The following is a 27500-nucleotide window of genomic DNA, read 5'->3' as shown; positions in this document are numbered from 1 at the left end:
GCAGGCTGACCCAGCCCTTCCCTCAGCACTAACAGATCAGAACCCAAACCCCCCTCCTCTCTCAGCCCTTTCCCAGCCACTGGTGAACAGAACTGCCCAGGGCGCAGTAGGGCTCTGAGGGGAGGGTTTCCCTGAGCAAGGGGAGGCTCCAGCCCACACCTCCTATGTCAGCCGGCCTACCTCAGCCTCGGGAAGGCAGAGATGCCACGGTGGGAACAGAAACAGCTCTGCTCATCTACTTTCTCCTTTTTAAAATAAGATAATAATGACTGGCATTTCAAAGGGTTTTGTGAAACCAAATTAAGGCTAAGCTACAAGTTTAATCTGAATTTTTTCCTTGATCCAGTCCTGAGATGAGCAGGACCACCCACATGACCTGGCTGGCAGAGTGGCCAGCTGGCCCAGAGCATTGTGGGGGGTGACAGGGGGTGGGGGTGTAGAGGGATTTGCCAAGTCTCATGCAGAAGGAGCAGAAGAGACCTGGGCCAGCGATGGGTTATATCAGAAATGAGACAAGCACAGCTTAGCAATGTGTCTAGCATAGCCTAGCTCAGCAGAGACTGGCTGATTTTTTAATAGCCTAAAATGGCAATTACAAGTAACACTTCACTAATTTGACATAACAGAAAGAAAAATAGCTCAAATTCACAAAAATGTCACACTATAAAGGGATGATGTTATAAAATTTTCAAAACACTTAAAGAGCGCAATCTACTGGTTAACAAGGTACGTCACAGACAGCTCCTGCAGGCAGCTGCAGGCCCCTTGTGTGTGCTGTATGCCCATAATAGCATTAGTCTGGCTGAAAATAACCACCCCTTCCTGGAAACCTGGTTTGACTATTAATTTTTCCTTTTTAACCTTTGTTCATTGAAAGTCTAAAGGTAACTGTCAGCCTAGTGTAAATTCCTGTTACCATCAATTTAAAATATCTAGGCCTCAGATTAATGGACTTCTGTTGCATCTAATTTTCTCATTATCCAAAAGAAAGAGTGGGGCCAGTGAATAATGGGAGGAAGGGCTGTTTCAGAAAGTGCATGAAGATGCTTCCAAGAGGTGTCAGGAGGGCCAGATGTGGATGATTTTTTTTTTTTAATGTGGGCTTAAAAAAAAAAAAAGGCACTGCCTCTGTGTAGCAGAAAACCAAAGAAGCCTCTCAGAGAGGGGAAAGAGGAACAAAGACTGAGGACAGGCTGGACAATTGCAGTTCTAGAGACTCCGCCAAGCTGGCCTAAGAAGGGCAGTCACCATGACCAGACCATTCAGCATAAAAGGAGCAAAGAAACAGCAGGAGGAAGAGCCGTGCAGAAGCTGGGGAGACAGGATGTGGGGGCAGACATGGTGGGAGAAGGGATGTGGGAGGTGGAGAGATGTGAGGGGAGGTAAGGTGTTGGGGTGGGGCAGCTAGAAGGGGAGCAGGAAATGTGTGGGCAGGCTGCTTTTCCTTTAGACCTCTATCAGGCATTTGACTTTACTATTTGACATTTCTGTAGTGTTTAGATCCTTCATATACAAAAAGCATATAGTATATGCTATGTTTATATATAAAAATAAGTTTTTTTTATTATTAAAAAGTCAAAAGAGATATCTTTTTTGTCCTTGGACAGTCTTCCCCCTGTAACCCACTGATAAAGATGTATGTCCCTGGGGCAAGGTTTAGGGACAGAAAAACACAGTAAGAGAGATGAAGAAACTCTAAGGAGCAAGCCCTCTGCCAGAGGTTGAGTCACTCAGCGTTTAGAGTTTCGTCAGGGTAGACAGTGAGCCTCTTGAGGCCTGGCAGGGACATGTCTCCTTCCCTTGTACCCTGGGCCCTGGACACTGCACAGCACAGAGCTGATATCTGATGGATAGATGGAAGGCAGGCAGGCAGGCAGGAAGGCAGGAAGGAAGGAAGGAAGAAAGGAATGAAGGAAGGCAGGCAGGAAGGAAGGAAGGAGGAAGGAAGGAAGGAAGAAGGAAGGAGGAAGGAAGGAAGGCAGGAAGGAAGGAAAGAAGGAGGAAGGAAGGAAGGAAGGAAGGAAGGAAGGAAGGAGGAAGGAAGGAAAGAAGGAGGAAGGAAGGAAGGAGGAAGGAAGGAAGGAAGGAAGGAGGAAGGAAGAAAGGAGGAAGGAAGGACTTGTAGATCTTTGGCAGCCCAAAGGGGTAAGAGTCTCTCCCAGATTCCCTGGGGATTCAAGCACCTGTCTGCCTCAGCAGCCAGGGTCAAGGGTGGCGGAGGGCTTATGTCTGCTCTGAAGGCCCCTCAGTCAGGGAGGAGCTGAAGAGAGGCAGAGGAAGCACTGTGGCTCTGGTCCAGAGGTCTGGGGGAAAGTATTTCATCTGGACTTTGTAAAGTTCACCTCAGGGCTGGGCAAGGGCTCCCACTCCTGCAGCCAGGTTCTCACGTGCGGCTGAAAACACTCTCTCTCTCTGGCCTGTGCCTGTGACAGAGAGCGAGCCACGCAGGCTGCGGGAGGGGCCTGCCACTAACTTGCCCCATGGCCTTGGGCAAGGCTCAGTCCGCCAGAAGGAAGACGTCAGCTCCCGAAAATTTTCAGGCTTCTGGGCACACTGTACAGACTGAAGAGGACAGCCGGAAGCTCCCTAACGGACTGGGAGGGGACAAGCCCCACTCTGAGAAGGAAAGGCAGAAAGAGATGGGCAAGCAGGCTGCCTCAGGGAGGGGGCTGAGGCTGTGGCGGCCCGTCTCAGACCCTGAGATCACAGAGACTCCATGGATTACTGACACTTGAAAGGTGGGGGCAGGGGGAGCCAACAGGAGGGCCGGCTACAACTGAGCGGGTTTATGGCTAGATTGAGCTGCCTGGCTTCTCTGTAGACCGCAGCTTTTATTATCCTCACTCCATTAAGCTGAGTTGTAACCTGGGGGAGAGAGAGAAGGGCAGCAGAGAGTGGGAAATTCTAAGAACCTTTCATTGTAAGTATCAATTAACAACTTCAAAATGGGAATACACAGAAACCCGAGGTCACAGACGTCAATGTCGGCAGACGTGTCACTTCTTCAGCTTAAGCTATGATTAAAACGAGAACAGCACAGGAGCTCAGGAGTGAATGTGGCTGTGCCTATGCCACGGCTCCAGAGCCATTTGGAAGGGCAGGGAGAGGGGGTTCCAAGTGTCTGGAGGAGGAAGAGGGGGCGGAGGCAGCTGAGGGGTGGGAAGTGTGCGAGTAGGGGACAGGGGCATGGAGAAGCCCAGGGACAAGAGGGAACCAGCACAGAGGCAGAGGGATTTAGGATACGAGAAAGGCTGCCCCAAAGGAAGGGGAGTCCAACAAGGCTGACAAAAGGAGGCCCTGGATTTGAAGGGCCTGTCAGCCTGGAATAAAATTGGAGAGCCTGGTTCATAGCTGCCTTGGTCCCTGGGGTGGGTGTGCAGGTCTTCTTGGTTTGGTGGGGCCAAACACCTCTTACTGTGCCACTCAGTGAGCACCCAAGCTACTTACAAGGGGCGTAGAACATGACCAAGGTGTGTTTCTTCTTCTTCAGGGTCTCCCGGAAGTTGTCCCCCACCAGGTGCAACACGCTTGTCTGCTGCTCTTCCCACGTGGGCTCTGGCGGCGGGGGGGCCTCAGGGCTGCAAGAAGCCAGGGGAGGGGGGAGGCAGCCATGAGGAGAGATTTTTAGATGGGCAAGGAAGTCCACCCTCAATGTCCCAACCACTCGGGGGAACGTGCATGAAGAAACCACTACAATCCTTCTAAAATTTCATTTTAAAACCGTAGTTCAAACACAAACAAATCTGTGCCACCAGCAAAGATCTTCCCTGATTCCCTCTGAGGAGCCCCTTAAGGAGCCATTTTGTAAAATATGGAAGACTTGACCCCATTTTAGGGCAGGGCAGCCCCCCAGTTGTGGGCCATGAACTCCTTGACAAGGGCATAGCGCCACCTCCACTTGGGCTCCCAGGCCCCTCCTTCCTGCCCCCTCTAGGACCCTACATTATCGTTCATTATTTTCTGCTTCTCAGCCTTTGTTCTGGTGGAGAGCATGGGCCAAGGAGTGAGGCGGGCCTGGGTTCAAGTCCAGCTGTGCAACCTTACCAGCTGTGCAACCTTAGGTAAGTTACTAAACCCCTCTGAGTCTCCATTTTTTTTTCTGTTAAATGAGGACAATAGGATCTTTATGAAGAGCATAGAATATATGTAAAGCATCTACTCAGTCAAGGAACTGATATTTACTGAGAGCCTAGATGCTCTAATAAATGCCAGGTGTTGGATAAATATTATTGCTTCTCAGTCTCTTGCTGTCCACTGGGTCCTTCCACTCTGCCTCATGCAAGGATGGATCTCGAGGGCCTTGCAATAGCCTTTGCTCCCCTGCTCCCCTCTCTATAACCCAACTCCCCTTTTTAATTCCTCATTTAATTCCCTAGACAAGTCTATGCGGAAATTACTGTCTCCATCTTACATAGATGGAGATGGGAAGCTGGGGCTTAGAGGCGTCAAAGAAATGGCTCAAGGTCACGATCTGAGCCCAGGTCTCTCAGACTCCAAAGCCCATGCTCTTGACCTAAAATGCTTAAGAAAGTACTTAAACCTGAAAGCACTTAGCCTGAGTGCTTTTCAGGCTCTCAGTAGCAGCAGCGGCACACAGAAAGGGCGGAGGCCCCTCATGCTCGCTGTTTGTGTCCAGGACTCTGGAGCACTGGTTAGTGATGATCGACACTCTGGATTCCCTCGGCTCTCTAACCATAAGTCCAAGCATCACAGGGACCTGGCCAGATCCCCCGCCCCACCCAGTCCTTTCCAGTGAACCAGCTCTGGCACCAGAGCAAGGTTGGAAAAGTGGGTGTGAACAAGCCACTTGCTTCAGACACTAGAAGGCCTTGACGGGTGAGCACCTTGTCCGTTTCAGAGGCAAACCATCGTTTTCCTCTGGTCCCTAAGACAAAGGCCTGGCTACTTTCCGAATCCTCCCAGTGGACGAGCAGGACAAAGTGGGAGAAGCTGAGGCCAGGATCACACCAGTCCATTCACCTCTTGCCAGAGGCCAGAGGTGAATCTAGTGGCAACTTTGTTCCCATTCCACAAGCTGGTGTTTCTCAGAACACCATGGCTGAGGTTCCCATTCACACCTCCTGAATCAGAGTCTCAGAGTCTGTGCTTTAAATAAACACCTCATATCTGACCAATGTCCTAACAAAGTAGCTCAGACCGTATCGGTTCAACTGTGTCCCCCTCTAATTCCTATGTTGAGGTCCTAACCCCCATTATCTCAGAATGTGACTATCTCTAGAGAAAAATTATCCCTTTAAAGGGATAATTCAGTTAAGATGAGGTCATTAGGGTGTGCTGTCATCCAACATGACTGGTGTCCTTATAAGAAGAGCAGATTAGGTCACAGATTCATATAGAGGGGCGGCCATGGGAAGTCACAGGCAGATGGCCAAGGGGAGGGGCCTCAGAAGAAACCAACCCTGCCAACATCTTGATCTCTGATTTCTAGCCTCCAAAATTGTAAGAAAATAGGCTGCACACAGTGGCTCATGCCTGTAATCCTGGCACTTTGCGAGGCTGAGGTGGGTGGATCACTTGAGCTTAGGAGACCAGCCTGGGCAACATGGTGAAACCCGTCTCTACTAAAAATACAAAAAATTAGCCAGGGCGATGGCATGCGCCTGTAATCCCAGCTACCTGGGAGGCTAAGGCAGGAGAATCGCTTGAACCTGGGAGGTGGAGGCTGCAGTGAGCTGAGATTGTGCCTCCAGCTTGGGTGACTGAGTGAGACTGTCTCAAAACAAAACAAAACAAAATTGTAAGAAAATAAACTTCTGTTATAGTGTTATATTATATTGTTGAGCCATCTGGTCTGTTACTTTGTTATGGCAACACTAGCAAACTAATACACAGGCTGAGGGGGCTCTTCAAAATCTTTATCCTCAGCTGCAAACCACCGCAGCCTGCCCCGTGGACACTACCGGAGGCCCGGCCAACCACTAGCAAACCTGGACGAAATGAGTCTAGCTCTGGCTATGAAGAGCTGTGTCTCCTTCATTTATTCAAAGGGACTGGAATAAAATGCAGACAATGAGACTTGGGCCTAAGGAGGCTGAGATAGAGAAAAAGCAACACACGGTTTAGTGTGTCGATGAAGCTGCGTCCAGAAGGACTGCCAGCAGTGACCTGCTGATCAGGACATGTGATCAGCACACAAAGGGTGGCTTTAGGGTTGAGGAAGTCAGATCTGTCTTGACTCCTGTGGGCTTGAGCCCAGGATATTGACCATAAAGTTTACTTCATCTCCTCAAGGTGGTCTCCAGGGGCCGCCAGCCGGCAGTTAGGATGTGCTATTGAGATCGTAACACTTACTTTTGCATCCACTCGAGAAACTTCTTCTTTGTCCTGAGCACGGGCACTGCATATTTCTCTCCATTCTTAAAATACTTCAATGTAGGAAACTCTGAGATGTGGAATCTTTCTGCCAGGGCCTTGTTGACAGTAGCATCGACAGCTGCAAGGACACCAGAGCTCTGGGATGGGGGAAAGGCCAACCATGCATTACAGCCTCAGATGCTGTGCTGGTGGAACACAGGAGCCCAGACGCTGCCCCCACAGCCCATCCTGGACCTGCCGGAATTTAACTGGGGTGGCTAGCCCGATGGGCTCCCATATCCCAGGGAACAATTGAACACTGGCATGGCCATTTCTCATTTAGGAGCTGAGATGAGGCTTTTGAATCTGCCCCACCAGCCACGTTGAGTAGATTGGCACCTCTTCCCATTAGCCAGGGTCCCAGAGAAGAGAGGGAGCAGGTAGAGGTCACCCGGACGGGCATGGGAACATGGCCCAATAGTCCTTCTGCCCTCCTCTAGGATCCCATCTGTCTAAGGCGTTCTACTTGGGCACACAGAGGTACTGCTGGCCTCCAGGGACCAGGGGAGCTGCAGCAGGGCTTGTAGGGCAAAGTCATAATGATTCCACCTGTCAATGATTCTTTCAAAGAGAACGGTGAGGGGAAGGAAAGGAAGCTTACATCTGCTTCTCCATGGAGGGCTTCTGCTGCCTTCTCAAACTCTGGCTTCATTTTCTTACAGTGGCCACACCCTGTGGGGAGAGATCAAGAGAAACCATTCTTATGGCACAGAGGCCCTCGGGATGCTCCCCTGCGCCGCCTCTGTAAGGCAGCTCAGCCCCATTCCTAGACACTGGGGGGACCTGGGAGAAAAGCAGCAGCAGCACCAGCTCAAAGAAAAGAAATATTTTGCTTAATCCACCAGAAATGGGTTGGGGTATTGGGAAGGTACTCCAGACACAAAAATAAAACAACTACATAAAGAGGCCTCTGAGGCCTGAGGCCCTGAGCTGGGCATAAAAATTCACAGAAGCATGAGTATGGGACATAATTACATCCCAATTGTCCCCACATGACATGATAGGATTTTCTTGGGATAGAAACTGCTCCGTCCTTTTCTTACAGCCACATGAACACAGTAAGATGTCACAAATCATAAAATTTCATGCATTAAAAAGTAATTAAGCACTTCGTGTAGATGACAGACCTCGACATTTGTACATCGTTTTCATTTTAATAGAAAGAGTACTTTCTGGCCTCCGATGCTGGAGGGACTGGGAGGTGAGGGGTCTGCAGACTGGCTTAGGCTGGAGGCTGCTCAGAAGGTGAGCCCGGCTGTGCGGGGATCATGCATTAACCAGGATCAGTGGATGACAGGTCGTGACTCAACCTTCTCAGGGGTGTGCTACTATGTGGGAGCTGAGAACACTGTAATTCTACCACTGATTGTTAGGAAAAAGAAAGACAAGAAGAAAGGAAGACAGAAAGTCAAACAGTATAATCAGAGGAGACCTCCCACTGAGCTATGGAATCGGCTTGGCTTTCCTGCCTCCAGCTGAGCACACGGCAGGGATGAAAGCTCCTGTCTCCTCCTCCAAGGCCATTTCTGCAGAACTCAGCTCCAGGTGAGACATGAACCTGTCTCATGCTTAATCTCTCCACTCCACTCCTGCCTGTACCTGGCTTCCTCAGCTCATCCTCACCCTGTCCCTCTCAGGGACAAGGGACCCTGGAGTGCTACTCCCCACTTAACTGATAACAGAAAACCAAACCGATCCTCGAGCTCCCAGGCAGTGTTGTCAAGCTCCTCCTCTGGACAGAGCACTGGAGACATGACTTGGTCAAGGGCACTGACCCTCATGGAATGCAGCCAAGGGAGTGACTACAGTTCCGAGCCACACCAACATGTCTGTTCTTCCCAGGTGGATCCAAGAAGAGAGACACTGCTAACCCTCAACTGGGAGGCTCCACAGCAAGAAGAGGAGGAACTGCTGGGTATACAGGCATCTCTGCTGCCATTATCTAGGAAGCTCCCTACTCCTGTTGGGCTATGATGCAGAAGAAAGGGTAGAAAAGGCATTAGCCCTTAGAATCTTCCAGCATAATGACAGACAGGACCATGGTCTTTGGTCCAGAGGGGAATATAGTGGCACACATGATGTCTTCAAGGGATGAACCAGAGGAAGAGCACTCCTCACCTGCCCTGGCAGCCCTGGGGGAGCTGGCAGCTGCTTTTAGCCCTATTACATATTGTACACACACTACACACTCATCACGCTGGGCTCTAGGTACCGGACAGTGACTCTCTGTTTTTTTTTTTTTTTTTGAGATGGAGACTCGCTCTGTCGCCCAGGCTGGAGTACAGTGGCGCGATCTCAGCTTACTGCAACCTCTGCCTCCTGGGTTCAAACAATTCTCCCGCCTCAGCCTCCCGAGTAGCTGGCACTACAGGTGTCCGCCACCACGCCCGGCTAGTTTTTTGTATTTTTAGTAGAGACGGGGTTTCACTGTGTTAGCCAGGATGGTCTCGATCTCCTGACCTCGTGATCTACCTGCCTCGGCCTCCCAAAGTGCTGGGATTACAGGCGTGAGCCACTGTGCCTGGCCCCAGATGGTGACTCTAAAGGTGGGACTTGAGGTTTTTTTTACCTTCTACCTCCCCATGAAGCAAAAGGATCATCATTTAATAGATATATGATAAATATTTACTGGTCAGCAATGCAGATACCTAATTAAATAATTAGTAGACAACTCCTGGGGTGACCAGGGGCTTGAGAAGACCTCTTGGAGGTGGTAGATGAAAGGACACGTGGGGGCAAGTTAGAGACAGAGGACAGAGGTCTCAGTCAGGAGGGCAGGGCCAGCCTCAGAGAAACAAGGATGTCCCCATGCCCAATTCAGCAGTGCAGAACTCCGCTGCCAGGGCTGAGCAAGGCACACAGCCCCAAAAGTACTCCTAAGGGCTCCTCTGGGACTGCTGAGCTCAGCCACCTAGAGGCTGCCCCTGGGCTGGGCAGGGCAGCTTGGCTGTTCCTGGCCTGGTTCTCCACAGCAGATGTTCTTAATGTCCCCTGCAGTCAGACATTATGGAGATCATGATCAAAGTGGTAAACCCTTCTTCCAGAAAAATGCACACAGGGTTAGACAATGTTGGGAGTTTATGGTCTGACTAGACCCCACTTGGGATCCCCCCTATCATGAGCTGTAGAGGCATCAAGATCATCATTATTTTGAATGACAAGAATATCACTTTCCAGAAATGAACATTAGCATCATCACAAGCCATGTGTCGCCTAAATAATCCAGTTACAAAAGGGTTGTTTTGTTAAGTTGGCTGTTTTCCCCACAGAAACAATTTTACACACCGATTACATGCAGATTCCCAGAGGCAACCACAAAAGCCCATTTAATAGGATGCACCTGAAACAAAAGCATGCAGTGCTATTTGTATTTCCCTGAGCCTGCTCCCAATGGGACACGTGCAGCCCGTGATCCAGTGGGGAACAGTAGGCAGGCCCCTCCTTCTAGGCAGTGGCCCCCACCTCAGCAGTGAGAGGAAGAAGAACTTCAAGAGGGACCAGGGAGAGCTGGGGCAGGAGTCTGAGCCTCCCCGGCAGTCACATTCTTGAGACTGTCACAAAAGCCTCTCTTCTCCTTCCCCACACTGATACAGATACTCCACATGTATGTATAATTCCAGCAGGATCCTCAGAACTGGGGTTAGGAGCCAGGACAAAGGAGGCCACCAGACTCCAAGCCAATCACTTTCCAATGGGAGGGGAAGCGGAAGAACACGGACTACTGACTTAATATGAGGTATATTAAGATTAAAAATTATTTTTTTGCTTCTCACTAAAATAGAGTGGAGTAAACCATCCTTTGGGGCCATGGTCAGGATGAAAAAATTCTACAGTTCTTAAAGGGATCTTCCTGCCCCTGGGGCACCCCCAGGCTGCTGCTCCCTGCACCTGTCCAAGGTGAGCCCCCCACTCTCCTGCTCTCAGGCTGACCTCCTCCGACTGGGGCAGAGCGAGGGGCTCACCCTGCATGAACGAACTGCAGGAGAAGGAAGCTCAGAGACTCGCCTGCGGCTGTGAGTGAGTTCAACCTGCTCTGGAGAGACGTGAGTGGTCCCTGCAAAGTCCTCAAAGGTCCACTGCCCTGAGACAGACTGACTCAGCCCAGCAGCACATAGTGGAGGACACACAGGGAGGCCTCAGGAAATACAGGCGTGAGGCCCTGGGTGGCCTCCGTGGGAGTTGGGAGAGGTAGGGAAGAGAGGCTCCCTTGACCACTCTCCCCATACCCTCCATGATATGGATGGTGCTGTCAGGCCAGCTGCTGGCAGGGCCCACGGTCAAGGTGGACAGTGGGACTGCAGTAGGAGTCGGGGGAGGGAAGACAAAGAAAAGCCAGCCGTTGCCATTCACTGCGAATCACTGTTTCTTTCGAAAGTGACCCAGCTGATGTGGCAGGACTCCTGAAGATGAGAATTCACTGTGTGCTGGTAGGGAGGTTTACTTCATCCCTTTATCAGGCTCCAGGCCTTTGACGCCACTGCCCTGCTAGGGTGGCAAGCAGGTTTCATTCCACCTGCCAGCTTCCATCAGCAGTGGGCCTGAGACAGAGGCTGAGTCTGAGAACTGGCTCACTGGGAAGAGGAGCCGTGACCACCTTGCAACGTCTGCCACAGACATGCGAAGCCAGCTGAGGTCGATACCAGGAAACCAGTTTCTGCAGCTCACACACGTGGCTGTCTCCTGGACTTCGGCCTCAGCTCCCAGAATTCCCTACCTCTATAAGGAAAGCACTCGCAATCTGTGCTGGGCTTCCACACTGTATTGCAGCAGCCCCACCAGACATGTGACCCAGCTCAGTAGGTCCGTTTTACAGTGCCAGAAATTGTGGCTCTGAAAGATGAAGTAACAAATCCCCCAGGGCCATCACCACCTGCCCCCTCTTCCTCCCAGCCCCTGTCCTGATGGATAGGACCTCTCCACAGGCAGCATCCACCCTGGACAACCCCTCACAATCCTGCCTTGGTTCTGGCCCCTGCTTTGAGTCTTCCCAGTTCACTGTAGCCCCATCAAATGATCTGTTTCTCTTCTAATTACAAAATACTTCTTATTCAGGTATTTCTATGGCATTTAATTTTGTGTTGCTTTGTGACTGTGATACTGCTGTCTTCTGTTATTTAAGGGCCGCTGGGGTATATTTTCAAAACATCAATCATATCAAATCCCTTTGCTTAAAACTTCCCAGTGGCTTCCTATCACAGGTAGATTCAAATCCAAACTTACTATGGCTACAGACCCCACACAGTCTAAGTCCTGCCTACCTTCAACCTCAACTCAGGTCACTCCTACTGCAGCCTCTGGCTCTCCTTCTCTTCTGCAATCACACCAAGCTCATTTCTACCCCAGGGCCCTGCAACATGTTCTTTCCCATGTGCGGCTCACCCTTTACATCAGCCACTCAGGCTTCCACTCAAATTTCACCTTCTAGGAGACCCTCCCTGACCACCCATCCCAAAGGTGCCTCACGCTATCATGCTTTCTCCCAATAACCTGTTTTGTTTTCTTAATTGTACTCAAAGCAGCTGGAGTAATCTGCTCACTTGTTCCCTGCCCATCCCCTCAACTGGAATGGAGGCTCCGTATGTGCAGGCAGGGGCTGAGCTGTCTTGTCTAGTTGGCCACTGTATTCCTGATACTGCCCACGCTGCTCCACACACTTCCTGAATGAATTAGCCTCATGACTTGTTAGGTTGCTAGGTTTACACCTGTGCACACAAGGTTTGGCAGGACTAAATTCTTTATGGGCAAGGGTCATGGCTTGCACTCAAATAGTCGTTAATATGACTAAACACCTTGAATGAGCAGAACTGGCAACCAAGCCATTTACTGTGCACGCCCCCTCCCCTCCCCTTACCACTACCATCTTTGTGCCTCCTCTGCACCTCACTAGGAGAAAAAATGTCTCCCAAAACCTCTAATATCTAAGGATGCTGTTCTAAAGTTTCCCATACATACCCTAGAATTCTCTTGATATCGTTATGGTTTTCAATTCTAGCATCAATTCCCTCTGACCCTGAATAAGACACTAAGGCTAAGCAATAAACTTCTGCAAACAGAGTTTAAGATGAGGAACCTGGCCAGGCCCACAGGAGGAGAAAGGTCTGGCTGAGCAAACACCTCCCTCCCTGACACCCTCCTGTCTTGGGGAGCTGTGATGGATAGAGCTGGCCGTGACCTGAGCACCAGCCCCCTGGGCCTGGCCTTCATGATGTCTCTGGCTGTGGGACAGCTGGAGGAGGAGGGTTACACGCGGGGAGCGGGACTCCGGCCCACTGCATTCCGTGTCCTGATTGTGATTTGAGGGGCCATTAAGTTTTATTGCTAAACTTCCTTGTTGGGCTTTTATCATCTGTGTAAGTGCACTTACTCTGATTTCCATGATCTGGCATAGAGGTCTGCACATCAACTCCTTGATCATGCTCTTTTCTGGCTGTGGGAATGTTGGCCTCCTGTCGACCCCAAGCCCTCGGATTCCTCTGGATTTCATTAAATTCAATTATTCTTATGATTTTATTACAGACCAGCTATAGGTCTTTCCTGGATGTTGGAACCAGAATTTCCCAGGGGACTAGATTAATCTGTAAAGCTCCCTGGTAGCCAGGGTACTGGGGTAGTACTTGGGCCTCTAGAAGAGCCTGCTTCCTGCCTTGCTTGGAATCTGGCTTGGGGCATGCCAGGGAGGGAGGGTCTCCTACAAATGCCAGCAGAAATACGGACACGGAGGGGCCTACAGAGACCTCAGAGCTCTTTTAAGGCTTCCAAATGCATAAGCACCAAAGTGGACTCCTTGACGGTTACAGGCATCTTGGGGAAGACTCACGCACTCACAGACGCCTCTATTCATCACATGGCCCTTCCTTTTATGCAAAGAGTTTGTTTTTTCCTTTATGTTAGTGCAAAATGTCGATAAACAAGCTTTTAAAATTTTACTTCCAGGTTTCTATCCTAAGGAAATAATCTGACATGTAGACAAATATTTATGCATTAAAATGTTCTTTGCAGCATGATTTATAATGGGAAATATGGTCAACAACTCAAACTTTCAATATTATGATGCTAGTTAACTAATTTACAGTGTCATTATATTATACAGTGGAATATTATGTGGCCACAAAAAGCATGTAAAAAAAAACATTTTTAGTAACATATGAAAATGCCTACAAGATAATGTTAAGGGGAAAATATAAAGGAAAAAGATGCATATGAAAGACTTAAATAAATAAAATTAGGGCCAGATGCAGTGGCTCATGCTTATAATCCTAGAACTTTGGGAGGTCAAGGCAGGAAGATTGCTTGAGGCCAGGAGTTTGAGACCAGCTTGGGCAACATAGTGAAATTCCACTGCTATAAAAATTTAAAACATTAGCCAGGCATGGTAGTGTGTGCCTGTAGTCCTAGCTACTTAGGAGGCTGAGGCAGGAGGATCACTTGAACCCAGGAGTCTGAAATTGCAGTGAGCTATGATCATGCCACTGCATTCCAGCCTGGGTGACCAGAGTGAGACCCTGTCTGAAAAAAAAAAAAGAAAGAAAAAGAAAGAAAGAAAATCAGATCCCTTCCTCCCACCTGGCACAACAAACAAACGAAAAATAGAGATGAATTAAAGAAAGAAATGGAAAAATACAAACATTGTAACAAAATATAGGGCACTATTTTTATATCCTAAGGGAGAATTTCCTAAACAACCCACAAACCCCAGAGGTCAGGATGGGAGAAGGCAGACTTGCAGAATGGCTCAGTGGTTAGGCTGTGGCCTCTGGGACAGCCTGGGATTTCATCCTGGCTGCACTTTTTGGCTATGCGACCTTCGGAATGTTTCTTGACCTCTTGGTGTCTCTCCTTCCTTACTTATAAAATAAGAATAATTAATCATGACATCAAATTCACAGAATTTTTTAATGAAAACTAAATGAGTTAAAATATGGAAAGTACTAGAACAACGCCTGATCCATAGTAAGTGTGATCAGTGACCAATAAATATAATAGCCATTATTTAGCTAAAAAGGATGTAAAGCTTTGTACAATGAAAGGCACCATAAACAAAGTTAGAGCAAGAAATAGACTATCGGAACATGGAAAACAGAAAACAGATAAAGATTAATATCTATAATTGTAGAGTTCTAGGTCAAGAATAAAAAGACAAATAAATAAAAAGACCTAGCAGAAAAATGGGCAAAGCGTATGAATAGGTGGTCCATGGAAGAAACATGAAAAGCTGATTATCACATGAAAAGATATCCAGCTTCCCGAGAGGTCAGATAGCTGCAGACAAGTTGCTCTTTTGCCCAGCTTAGCAGAAATATAAAAGGCAGATGGTATCCATGGCTGCGAGGACAAAGGCTCTGTCACATGCTGGGGTTGGCAAAACCTTTCTGTAGGGCAATTTGGTAGCATCTATCAAAGCTCAAGCTTACTTACCCCAGGGCCAGGGAAATTCACTTTTAGGAATTAATCACAAATATTTATACATGTTCCCAATTATATATGCTTACCAATGCTCACTATGTTGTTTGAATAGTGAAAAATTGGAGATAAATACAATACCTATCAATAGTGGAATGGTTTAAAATTTCTGGCATGGCCGGGCGCGGTGGCTCAAGCCTGTAATCCCAGCACTTTGGGAGGCCGAGATGGGTGGATCACGAGGTCAGGAGATCGAGACCATCCTGGCTAACACGGTGAAACCCTGTCTCTACTAAAAAAACACAAAAAACTAGCCGGGCGAGGTGGCGGGCGCCTGTAGTCCCAGCTACTCGGGAGGCTGAGGCAGGAGAATGGCGTGAACCCGGGAGGCGGAGCTTGCAGTGAGCTGAGATCTGGCCACTGCACTCCAGCCTGGGCGGAGACTCTGTCTCAAAAAAAAAAAAAAAAAAATTTCTGGCATATCCAAATTATAAAATACTATTCAATGGTTAAAAAGATTGAGGTAGATTTAGGTGCCAATATCTACATTTACGTGAAAATATCTTCGAGACCTACTGACAATTTAAAAAAAGCAAGTCACAGAAAAATGGATAGAAAGTAGTGCTATTTATGTTAAAAACAAAAACAAAAAAACCCAACCCCTGTTGTTTAGGTAGAAGCACTGCAGAAGGAGAAGGAAGGATCCATCCTCCACTGTGAGTGGTGACCAGCCCTGAGAAGGGGCACGGCATGGGAAGTGAGGGATTTTCACTGTCTACACTGTACTCTTATGTATCCCTTGAACCTTGCACTGCTGACAACAAGAATACTGTTAATATTATTCTTAAATTATTTGTGTAATTAGAAAATACAAGTGGCCAAGTGCAGTGGCTCACACCTGTAATCCCAACTGCTTTGGAGGCCGAGGCAGGAGAATCACTTGAGCCCAAGAGTTCAAGACCAGCCTGAGCAACACAAGGAGACTCCATCTCTACAAAAAGAAATTGAATAATTAGCCAGATGTGGTGGCCTGTGCCTGTAGTCCCAGCTACTCAGGAGGCTGAAGTGGAAGGATCACTTAAGCCCAAGAGTTCGAGGCCAGCCTGAGCAACATAGTGAGACTCCATCTCTAAAAAAATAAAAGAAAAAAAAAGAGAAATAAATGAATGAATGAATAAAGTAAAATGACAGCATGAAGGCACTTAGTGGCATGATAGTTACACAAATCTATACATGTGATTAAAAAACAAGGTCAATTTTATGGTATATTCATTTTAAAAATAAAAGTTAAAAACAAGGGGAAAAAATAAATGAACGACAATAGCAAGAATGATGCCAAAAAGTGTAAAAAAAAAAAAAAAAGTGGTTACCTCTGGATAATGGGATTATAGGTAGTTTCTTTCCTTGATCATTTATATTTCACTGTACCTTCTAGGTTTTCTACAGAGGTTATATATTGCTTTGAGAATAAGACAAAAATAAAGTTAAAAGCTTGAAAAAAAAAAAAAAAGATAGCAGCAGAAAATCTTGAGTCTGATAGGGACCTGCTGCCAGAAACAGCCCGGCTCCTGGAAGGCAGTGCAGACACTTGCTGGAGGCGAGTTATGGCAAAGAAAACATCCCATCTCAGACCTGCTGCCAAGGAAAATGGGTTGATGAGTCAGGGGGTGGGCAAGGGTAGAGCCACGTGGCCCCCCACAGGCCCTGCAGCACAGGGGAGAGGAAGGGCGGGGGTGCTCAGGATCCCCAGCACCTGCATGGGTGTCCACGGGCCTAGCAGAGACGAGCTGCTCCTCAGGAACACCCCTCTCTGGGATGCCCGCTTTGCTCCCCTGAACATCCCCACATAAATGATGTCTACTCAGGTGGTCCCACAGCAGCCTGTCCTTCCCCTGCTAATGCAGGCCTGGAGTTACTAGAGAGGGAAAAAAACAGTGACAAGCGGCGATGAGTATGGCCACACACACTCTGACTTCTCTCATACAGAACGCTGCAGAAAAACAAAAGGTGCCACGGGTGGCAGCAGCCAGTGTCCTGCTGACACACCCTTTGCAGAGAGCATCTCTGTCGCCTGCAGGGTGGGAAAACTGGGCCTGGGGCTACATGTGAGGCCCCACCGTGAGGACCAGAGGGAGGTCAGGCATGAAGCCTCGCTACAAAGGGGAAGCCAAGTGCTAGCAAGAGAGGCTGTTCCTGGCTTTGGGCCCAGGCTCTGTCACTGGCAGTGCTACAAACGCCCCTCTCAGAGCCCTCTGCTCACACTCAGCCTGTCCTGCCCAGGAGGCCCAGCCCAGCTCCTGGGGGACAGTGTGGCCTGCGGCAGGATGGAGATCACCCATATGAAGGGCCTAGCACTGTGGCTGCCTCGGGCTCATGTATATAGTGACAACTTAGGCATCAGTTGGAGAGGCCACTGAAGTGTCTGTGGAGGGTTTCTAATGGGCTGTTGCTGGGAGACAAAGGGAAGGAAGACAATGGGGAGACGGGGGAGGCTGAGGTGGGAAGTGAGTGGCGGGAGTGCTGGCAAGAGGGTAAAGGAGCAGGGCCCATGGCATCTCCAGGTCGGTCATCACTCATGGTGATGGGTAACAGAACAGGGAGGGGTGCCATGTGCCTTTCCTACCAAGAGCCCAGCAGGGCGGCCTCACAAGTATCCCATCAGTTCCAGGCAGAGAAGCAAGTGACTTGCCTCTGGAACCCACAGGTGACAAGAGAGCACCGCCTTGGGGCAGCACAGATCAGGAGGAAGCTGAAGGCCCTTTCCCTTCCTGGCCTTTCTAAGCAGGATACGGGAAAGAAACTAACATTGACTGGGTACTTACTATGGGCATAGAAGCAACAATGCAGACCAGCCTGGGCAACAAAGTGAGATCCCATCTCTACAAAAAACTTAAAAATTAGCCAGGTGTGGTGGTGCGCACCTGTAGTCCCAACTACACAGGAGGCTGAGGCGGGAGGATCACCTGGGCCCAGGAGGTTGAGGCTGCAGTGTGCTGTGTTTGTGCCATTGCACTCCAGCCTGAGTGACAGGGTGAGACCCTATGCCAAAAAAGGAAAGAAAGAAAAGAAAGCAAACAATACTGCAAAGAAAGACCATGGTCTTCTCTGGGAATCAGTATCAGGAAGCATTTTAATTTTCTTCTCCATACTTTCCTGTATTATCCCCTGACAAAATGTACATGCATTACTTTTATAATTAGCATAGAGTCATAAAAAATAAATTCAGCTTTTTAGTTTGAACCCCACTATTTTGGTTTGTTGGGGTGTTTCAAAATGTCAATGCATGGCCTGATATTTCAGCTGGTTAGCTTTTTCCCAAGGCTAACCCTGCCAAATGTGAAAGTATGCCTTTTTATATTGTTAACAAAGTTGTTGATTAAAAACAAGTACATACCCTCTAGACAGACTCAGGCCAGATTCACAGTCACAATGTATTCAGGGGATGCTTCCCCTCAGGGTAGCTCCATCCTGTCTGATTCTCCCCATCACACTCAGGAAAAGAGCCACTCATTTTGTCAAATGTCTTGATAAAAGAAAGACATGCTAATTCATCAAGCTCAGCAATCCTGTACCAAGAAACAAACCGAGCAGCGCATTCAGCGATCTGGAGTAGAAGCTGTGGTCTGCTATGTTAGATGGATCCCAATTTGTTTCTGTGAGTTTCTAAAATGGTCTGTCTCCAAATCACTCCGTATTTGGCCTGGGACTGACACCTGGAACACTGTGATTTCTGGAATTCATCCTTTCTGCACTTAGGAAACCCAGGATGACACTGCTGGTCTCTGGCCTCTTGGCATTTGTCCTTTACTCCAGGTCCCTCAAACACTGCAAAAGTGGTTTCTTGATCACTGGGGGTTCTCAGAAGCACTCTGGCACGAGGTACAAAGCCAGGCAGCTACGAGCTCTCTGCTCTCAGTTCACCTGTCCTGAGCTCTGAACTCCCTAAAAAGCATGTATATTCCATCCCTTCATAGGCTAAAGACCACGCTCCTAATGAAAGAGCGTGTAGAAAGAGAATTGTTCCAGAGCTATTACCATCTAATGGGAACATTAACGGGCGGCACATCAGGAAGCTAACCACGTGCTTTTGCCCTGATCCCTCTCACTCTGCCAGCCCAGCAGAAATAAACTCACACGCGCAGAACCATGAATGGCCAGGGGACTGGTGGCCTCTCCTGACTGTAACTGGAAGGACAGACACATGACGGTGAAGACGCTGGAGGTTCCCAAGAACTGAAAACAGCCAGCCAGTATCTGCCGTCATGGTTGGGACGGGGTGCAAGCAGGGTGATTTCGGCTCTAGGTTCAACATAACTTCCTGAAAGACCTGCTTCCAGCAGCAGCTCTGAGGCTGGCCAGGGAGTGTATTTTATAGCTAGGAAGAGAACTGCAGTGCTGCCTGGCTGGCCTCACGGTGGGCACTTCTTCGGGTACCTTTACCCTCGGGGATGCCCTCACCAAGGCCCTAGCAGACCTGAGGCAGACACCCCTAAGGCCCCATCACTGCACTTCATCAGGAGAGGCCCACAAGACTGGAGGGTTTTTGAAACTTAGTTTTGGGGGCTTGTTTTGGTCTCTTTTCTAGGAACTCAGAAGAAGAGCTATAGGAAACCTTTCCTTTGGATTCCCTTAAGAATTTAGCACTTGCAAGAAAGAAAGAGTTCAGAAAATCCATGGTAAGAGTATGTTTGTGAACAATTCCCAGGCTAGCCAAACCCACAGCTACTGTGGGGGAAGGGGAGGCGGCCAGGAGACCAGGGCTCAGGCTCTGACCCTGTTCTTCCTGGATCCTAAGGCTCTTGAGGCCTGAAGCAGCTCAGGACTCATGGAGCCGTGGGCGGTCTACGTCATTTCTCTGTGTGATGGTCTCATCTGTAAAATGGGGCTAATCGTACTCACTTTTGGCACTCTGGGTAAAATGAAAGATGACCCTTCAGGAAGACAATTTGTTACCGCCGTCAGGTGACACACAATTGTTGGCATGAGGATCCTATGTTTAAGAGGAGTAATAACATTTCCTCCTCACAGAATATGCCTGTATGGACTAACCGTCCTCAGGCACCATGACCTCGCGATTTCAGCCCTGCTCCGTGAGGCACTGAACTCTTGCTTTTCCTCCACAATCTCTTACTCACAACACTCTGTGCCTGTGCCTGCCATCCCCTGGCTCTCACATGGCCTTGTTTGCCTTCCCAGGGGCAGCCCTGTCCCTCTTGGAAACCACCGATGGTCAATTTTCCACACTCCATGGGAGTAGGGAGGACACTGGCCCAGAAAACTCCTGAGCCACAGGCCTTCCAGCCCTTATCGCAAGCACGTTTGATAGCATTTACAGCATTTTACTTCCTTGATTCACTGTGGTCATTTCAGGCTGAAACTGCAACCAGGTGAAGCAGACAGAAGGCATTCTAGATGCTACGTGATCTGCAGCTCTAGTCTGGCCTCCCCATGCCTTCTCAGCTCCTGGGCAAGCACAGGCCCTCCTGTGTGCACCACCATGCCTGGCTAATTTTTTATTGCTTGTAGAGATGGGGTCTTGCTATGTTGCCCAGGCTGGTCTTGAACTCCTGGCCTTAAACAATCCTCCTGCCTCGATCTCCCAAAATGCTGGGATTATAGGCATGAGCCCCCAGATGAGGCATCAGCCCTAATTTTATTTCCAGGCCCAGTCTGTTCTAGGTAACATCTCAGGGTGCTTCCAGCCCAATTTCTCCAATTCATGCTGACTGGGAGGAAGATGCTCAGAGCTAGGGGTGGTGGAGCCTCACTGAACTCTAGCTAAGTGACAAATGCAGCCCAGTCAGGACTTCTGTGCTGTTTCTATGGCAATGGGGGGTAGGCCATGTGCACTATGAGGGTGGGGACCTTGCCCGTCACCACTGCATCCCCCAGCTTAGCACGAGTCCTGGCATCCAACAAATAAGTGCTTCTTGGGTTCACGTTGCAAAGCGCCACGCTCATCCTACTCTGAGAGAGGGGAGGGTGTGGAGGGGGAGGAGCAAAGTTCCACTCACATGGGGCGTGGAACATGACGAGGACAGAGGAGTGTTCCTTCACAAACTGGTCAAAGTCTTCATCGGTCAGGTGATAAACGGAGCCGCCCTCATCTGCCCAGGGAGTCTCAGGGACCTGGGGCTGTGGCGGCTGCGGACTGGAAGACCAAAAACAGGCAGAGCTCAGAGCAGGCCCTGGGGCCTGGGCAGCCCTTCTCATTCCAGCCCCCTGGACACGAAGCTCCCCACAGGCTCGGGATGGCCCACTCCAGGGGCTCAGCCTTTAACAAACCAGAAACTGCCCTCATGGAGGTGTCGTGGGGTGAGTGGTGCTGCCCTGCCCACCTCCACCTTCCCCACAAAGCCCCAGACAGGTACTTAGCTGATATCCTGTTATAAACAGTGGCTTCTGGCTACAGCTCTCTAGATAGCCTAAGAAATCTCACTTCCTCCTGGGAATCTGGGGGCTTGTTAGCTTTCTCAACCTATTTCAAACTTTGAGCAAACTGGAAAGAATAAATAGCAACAGTGAATGGTGACCTTTGGAAAAGCTCACTGTTGTGTTTAAAACTGCCCCCTGGGCAGTGGAGGGGAGGAAGAGGATACAGAGAGGAGGGGGTGAGGAGGAGACAGAGAGGCCAGGTATCTGAGAAAGTTCAGATTTAGGCCATGCAAGGGGAAGCTGCCACATAGGGGTGCAGGGAAGGTCGCAGTGAGGGAAGCAAGGCTGGGGGTATCCTAACTATGAGAGTGTGGACGCTACATCACTAATCCTTCCCAGAGGCCAACAACCAACTTACTTAGTTCTCCCAGAAGCCAAATCAACTCTACTACTCATCAGCTGCAAAATCTTAGGCAGCCGCCTGACCTTTCTAGAGTCCGTTTCCGCAGCGTGACTGTGTGCCAGTCCTGTCATCATCTGCTAGGAGGAGGGAGGCTTGCAGGGACCCTCCGTTGCTCCAAAGTTCAGGACAAGGCGGCTGGTGGTGACACAGTCTCTCTGCTGCTTTATTGCCACGACTACCCTTGCCAGAGCACCTTAATTGCAGCTTTGAAAAAACCCTCGAGGATGACAAATGTGAAAAGACAACCATTGTGTCCCGCCTTTGAGAGCCTACAGGAGGAAACATTTTAAAGTTCCAGCAGCCAGGGCTGGATAATCCAGAGGGAGCGAAGTGGCTGACACAGTGGAAATCTGCCACTCGCTTCCCTCCGCAGAAGCCCGGGTATGATGTCGCCTTCAGAAGCCCTCTCTGGCCCTTCTGACTGGGCCCCACTGGCTGCCACGGCCTCCCGGGTCCCAAGAAATGGAAGGAGGCAGGGAGAGGGCAAATCAGTCTCAGCCCATGCATATCCAATGTCAGATAGGACTGGTGACAAAATCAAGCTTCAGAATGAGTCATCAGCCAGACAATGGTCCTAGACAAACATCATGCAATCTAGGTTCCTATACTTGGGCTCAAACTACTGACCCCTCAAAACACTACCAATTCCACTTCTTATCTTTACAATACACCTGCACACAGTGCACAATTATGTGCATCTGAAGGCATTCACTGCAGGTTATTTGTCATAGCGGAGACTGGAAGGACGGCTTAGGTAAACTGCTGTCCATCTACACGAGGGAGGGCTGAGCACTACAAAGAATGATGTTCTGTATGCACTGATGTGGACAAACTGCTGGAGATGGAAGGAACAGTCTAGAATTTGCTAACTTTTGCATTAAAAGGGGGGAGATAAAATATACTTATTCACATTTGCTAATATCTACATAAAGCAACACTCTAAGAACATGAAAGAAACTGGTCTAAGTTGTAAACTCTAGGGTATGGGGGGGAGGATAAGAAGGAGGAAAGAAGTGAAAGGGAGACTTTTGAATGTATTCTTTTTAAGCATCTTAAAATTTTGCCAGCCTGCGCAACAGAGTGAGACTCCATCTCCACAAAAATATGAAATAAAAAATTAGCCGGGCATGGTGGCCTATGCCTGTAGTCCCAGCTACTCAGGAGGCTGAGGCGGGAGGATCGCTTGAGTCCAGGAGTTCAAAGCTGCAGTGAGCTATGATGGCACCCTCTGCACTCCGGCCTGGGTGACAGAACAATACCTTATCTCAAAAAAAAAAAAAAAAAAAAAAAAATTGAATTATGTGAATGTAATCGACTCAAAAACTAAATTTTTAAAAAAGTCCAGCAAGTGCACAAATATAGGATGGAGAAGCCATGGCTTTGCAGGAGTACAGGCACCGTAAGGAAATAACCAGAGGAACTTCTAGTTAACCACAGAGGCAAATACACTCTAAAACTGCTAAAATAACAGTTCAGGAGTTTAAAACAAAAAACAAAAAATTTTCTGGGCAGAAAAAGCAGAGTAGGGGCCCAAGAACAACACCCACACAGAAGACAAGGCTCTGAAGGGCCCGGAGGCCCACTCCTTGAAGCAGAGCTACAGCCTACAGCTGAGAACAGGAGGTTTAGCGGTCACAGGAGTGGTCAGATCCTCAGATCCTAGGGCGCCCCCCTCTCCCACCCAGGAGGCGACTGGAAGTTTCTTTTCGGGAGAGGACTGGAGAACTGGGCACCGTGGTAAGAGGATGTACTGGGAAGAGACGAACTGAGTGGGAGTCTGAACCCAAAACGCTAAATGATGCTTTTCACTCCCTGCCTACCCCAGGCCGTGAGCTCCTTGAAGACTGGGCTCTCCCTCACCTCTTTACTAACTCCTGCACCTAATACACAGCAGACACTCAATACATGCTTGTTGAATAGGAGATTCCTTGAATGAGGGAATGCTCATTTCTCTCATTCGGGGAAAAACGGCTTAAGGAACCGGAAGTGTTTAATTTCGAGAGAGGACATAAAAGAACACAGTGGCTATCGTCAAATATTCCAAACTGCATTAAGAAAAGAAATTCAGATTTGTTTTCTAGGGCCCTGAAGAGGAGAATCAACACTAACGAGTGGAAGCTCCAGAGAAAGAAACTTCGGTTTGGTGTAAATAAGAGTGTTCTGTCTATAGCAGGGGAGAGGGAAAGAAGGCCAAACTGGGAGTCAGAAGACCTGGCTTGAGTCCTGTTTCCTCCACTAGCCACAATCAAACAGCTTAAAACAGTGACAAGACAGTGCATTGTGGTCCTTTCTTTACCTAGCTCTTAGGCTCAGCTAAGCTGAGAATGGATGTGAGATGCTTTGTAACTTTATAAAGTACTACCCCAATGCTCCTAGATATAATTTATCACCTAAATAATAAGAGTCATTCAAGCATGAATGGGGAACCTCAGAATGAGTCCAGTGGGAGTGAGGAAATGCAAACTTTGAAAGGAGAATTGCTGGGGCAGATTTGATGACTTGTATGTTCCCTTACCATCTCCCTTCATGTGACTGATTTTATGAGCTCCGCAGTTTGGAGACAGCAATTGTCCCAGGCTCTCTAGGACTGGGAGGGTCACACAGTCAGACCCTCATCTAAGCGAGATGCACGTGCCATAGATGAGAAGACGCAACTCTACACATTATGAGTCCAGAAAACTTGGTGTTTGTTAATTCAGTTCACTTCTGGTTGGTATAAAGCTACACAGGCCAAAATGGCCCTGCCTAAAATGGATCACTGCTTATGCACCCCTCCCCCTGTCTTCTAGCCCAACTCAGCATGTGACAGCTTCAAGGGGCCAATGAGATATGTGGCCATTAGGAACACAAAAGACACCAGCGCCACGATCAACGATCAACGTATCTACTCCAGAGCCCTCATACACTCAGATGCCAGGGCTGACTCCCTGCCCTGCCTCACCTGATGCCACCCTTCCCTGGTCCAACCACCAGTGTCACACATTGAAGGGCGGGACCTGGGTCTTCTCTCCTAGGCATTGGAGAGCCATCTGGAGAATTAGTTAGGCTGGCTTCACCCTCATCTTTGTATACTTGGCTGCACAGAAGCCCTGAGCAGCTAAGGGCCAATGGAGAAAGCAGGAAAGATGAGGTCACTATTGCCCACCAGGATCCAAGGGGAAACTGGAAAAGGCTTAATCCACATGGGACCAGGAAAACCCACATGCGGAGCTGGATCTGTGCAGGGGAAATAACAATATGCTATCTTTGGGTAATAGGGTGGGGGAGGACTTTTTGTTTAACCACACTTTTAGGTTTTTCTATAATAAGCCTATCTTAGTTGAGTATCTCTAAAATCAGAAAAGATTTTTAAAAATTAAGCCAGCTGGTAGCAGAATGACATTGCTAGCTCTTGCAGAGGATAAGGCCGTTAACAACAGCTCCTTCTCTCCCACGGTGGGGGATGGGGGGAAGTAGGAAGTGGGGATGGGGTGCCCAGGACCAGAATCTGGAGGCAGCTGTGGGGTGCAGGCCAGCCAGAGCAATGTGGGTGGGGGAGCCGGGATGGGGTACACCGAGAGGAGAGGAGTGAGAGGACGGGGTGGGAGGCTCCAACGGGGAGATAACAACCTAGTTCAGAAATGCCATTGATGTGCTCCCTTTGTCTAGGGTTAGCAGGTAATTCTGAACACTTAAAAAAAACACATAAACCTTATCCTTCCAAAAAAGATATGAGGGTGTTTTGAAATCAGAAAAGGTTAGAGAAGGGAAGGGAAGCAGACAGATTTTATGCTCTGGTGACAAATGAGATTGCTATTTGTTGAGACCTTCTCCCAAAGCAGAATGAGATGTGTCTGGCTGGAGGAGAGGACACGCTTATTATCAAATGAAAAAGGAAAACAGGAAAGCAAAGGCCCAGGTTAAGACAATGAACACATGATAATGGGCAGCAGCCTTCCCAGGTGGGGGCTGGAAATGAGGTGGCCGATGGGGACAGAGATGTGAGAACGCTTCCAAGAAATAAAAGACATGATGCAAACATGTGCTAGCACTTGTGTCTTATCTCCCGGGAGTAGGCAGAACAAAAGATGGAGATTCTCCACCTTTAGAAATCTAACAGTTAGTTTCATGTGCATTTTTTTTTTCCTGGTACAAAACCCACCCTTCTTTCCCATTTTGAAAATACACATTTTCAACCTCCGTATCTTTGGATAACTAATTCTTTAACCCTGGGGTTTGCACACTATGTCCCTAAGGTAACGATAAATATCCACTGTGCTGGCAGCCGAGGGGAGGGGGTCTGAGCAGAACTTGAGGAGGCTGAGTTGGACTGTAGGGGCTGCAGGGATCCATCAGGGCCCTGCCACTGCTTACCGGCAGCACCACCCCCTCACTGTGCCTCAGGAACCTCATTCATAAAATGAAGAGAATGGTAACATCTTCCTTACAGTGCTGTTGTGAGGATTAAAATGATAATCCATGTAAAGAGCTTAGAACAGTGTCAGCCACAAAGGAGAGCCCAAAAGACATTGGCTGTTATTATTCCAACACATATGCACAAATACCCATGAAGCAGCAGTGGCTGGTAAGTGCCAAACTCGTGACACACAGAGCGCAGCCTGAGCCGGGTGCGTGCTCAGCGAGGGTGGCCTGGGGAGGCTTCCAGAAGGGGACATCGTGAGCCTGTTGTGGAAGTGCTGGTGAGAAGTGGGAATGGGGTGATTTGGCAGGACAAAGCAGCAGGCCTAGCACAGTGGGGGCTCCAGGTAAGGAGGCAGGGGCCAACAGTGTGGTGGGGTTTGGCATTACAAGGATCTAACCACGTTATAAAACAGGGATCACAGGTTGCTATGAAGCAATGCCTGTGGGGGTTGAACAGTAAAGCACTCAGCAAGCCTAAGGCATTAGAATATTTCTTAGTACCTTCACAGCACCTAAGACAGTGCTGTGTTTGAAATAAGTGTTCAACTGACAATTCTATTTTCAGAGAGACCTGCAGTGGAACCTCTCTCAAATCTGGTAGCCTAGGTGAGAAATACCTCTACCCACCAGATAGACGTGTTGAGGAGAAACTTGATGTGAAATGTGGGAAGATTTCAGAAAGGCCCTGACTATTCCCGAAGAGCTGATAGGCTTAGACAGCCCCTCCCCAGTTCCAACCCGTGGAGAAGGGAGGTAGGGGAGACAGACTCCACACCCAACACCGAGGCAGGTCTGATCATCACAGGCCAAAATCACACCAAATCCTCCTGGCTCCTGCAACCTAAATTCCCACAATCCCCATAGTGACCTAGACTCAAGCCAGAGACAGCTATGCAGGCAGTACCACAATTCCCTTCCTTATTCTCTCCCCCAATCCCCAGCCAGAGCCCTGCGACCCTCAGGCCCAGCAGGTGCCCCACCCTCTGGGTCCACGCCCCCTGACACACACACACACCCCACTTACTTCTTCAGCCACTCCAGGATGTCCTCGGCCGTGGACCCATAGTTGTCATACTGGAACAAGAACCGTCCTTTCCTGTGAAACGTGGAGAAACAACGTGGGCTCAGTCAGGGATGCAAATGCCACCCTGAGATTATGGTCAATCACCAGGAAGGGAGGTGAGCTTTAGAAGGAAAGTGGGGGACGTACTCAAAATAGCAGATGGTGGGGAAGCCGCGCACGCTGTACTCCTCCTTGATGTTTTCAAATTCAGAGGAGTAGACATTCATCCCGGCCAGCACCTGGGAGGAAGCGGAGAACAGCCGTGTGGAACCTGTGCCCTACAGACACCCTCTAGTCCACACGCCATCTGTCCAGCTGCTGTCCCACCAGAAAGACATGTGGGACAAAGCCCCACAGACTGATGTGCATCAGGGCTGCGGAGAAACAAGGCCAGCGAAGCCAGCCAGGAATCATGACCTGGCG

The 27500-nt window shown here is 49.0% G+C and overlaps 1 protein-coding gene across 1 annotated transcript in view; it reads right to left on the bottom strand.

Moving 5' to 3' along the window:
* PDIA5 (protein disulfide isomerase family A member 5) overlaps positions 1 to 27500 on the bottom strand; it is a 92713-nt gene that overhangs the window by 8021 nt on the left and 57192 nt on the right. Inside the window, exons 9-14 of the mRNA XM_025376001.1 lie at positions 27225 to 27316; positions 27039 to 27110; positions 20790 to 20926; positions 6977 to 7047; positions 6313 to 6473; positions 3448 to 3578 (exon numbers count right to left, since the gene is read on the bottom strand). Of these exons, the coding sequence (XP_025231786.1) occupies positions 3448 to 3578; positions 6313 to 6473; positions 6977 to 7047; positions 20790 to 20926; positions 27039 to 27110; positions 27225 to 27316 (664 nt within the window). The remainder of the gene's footprint in view (positions 1 to 3447; positions 3579 to 6312; positions 6474 to 6976; positions 7048 to 20789; positions 20927 to 27038; positions 27111 to 27224; positions 27317 to 27500) is intronic.

Source organism: Theropithecus gelada, chromosome 2, assembly GCF_003255815.1.
Source record: "Theropithecus gelada isolate Dixy chromosome 2, Tgel_1.0, whole genome shotgun sequence".
Lineage (NCBI taxonomy): Eukaryota > Metazoa > Chordata > Mammalia > Primates > Cercopithecidae > Theropithecus > Theropithecus gelada.
The sequence above is the reverse complement of the archived record's forward strand: the minus strand, read 5'-3'. Positions and strand labels throughout refer to the sequence as shown.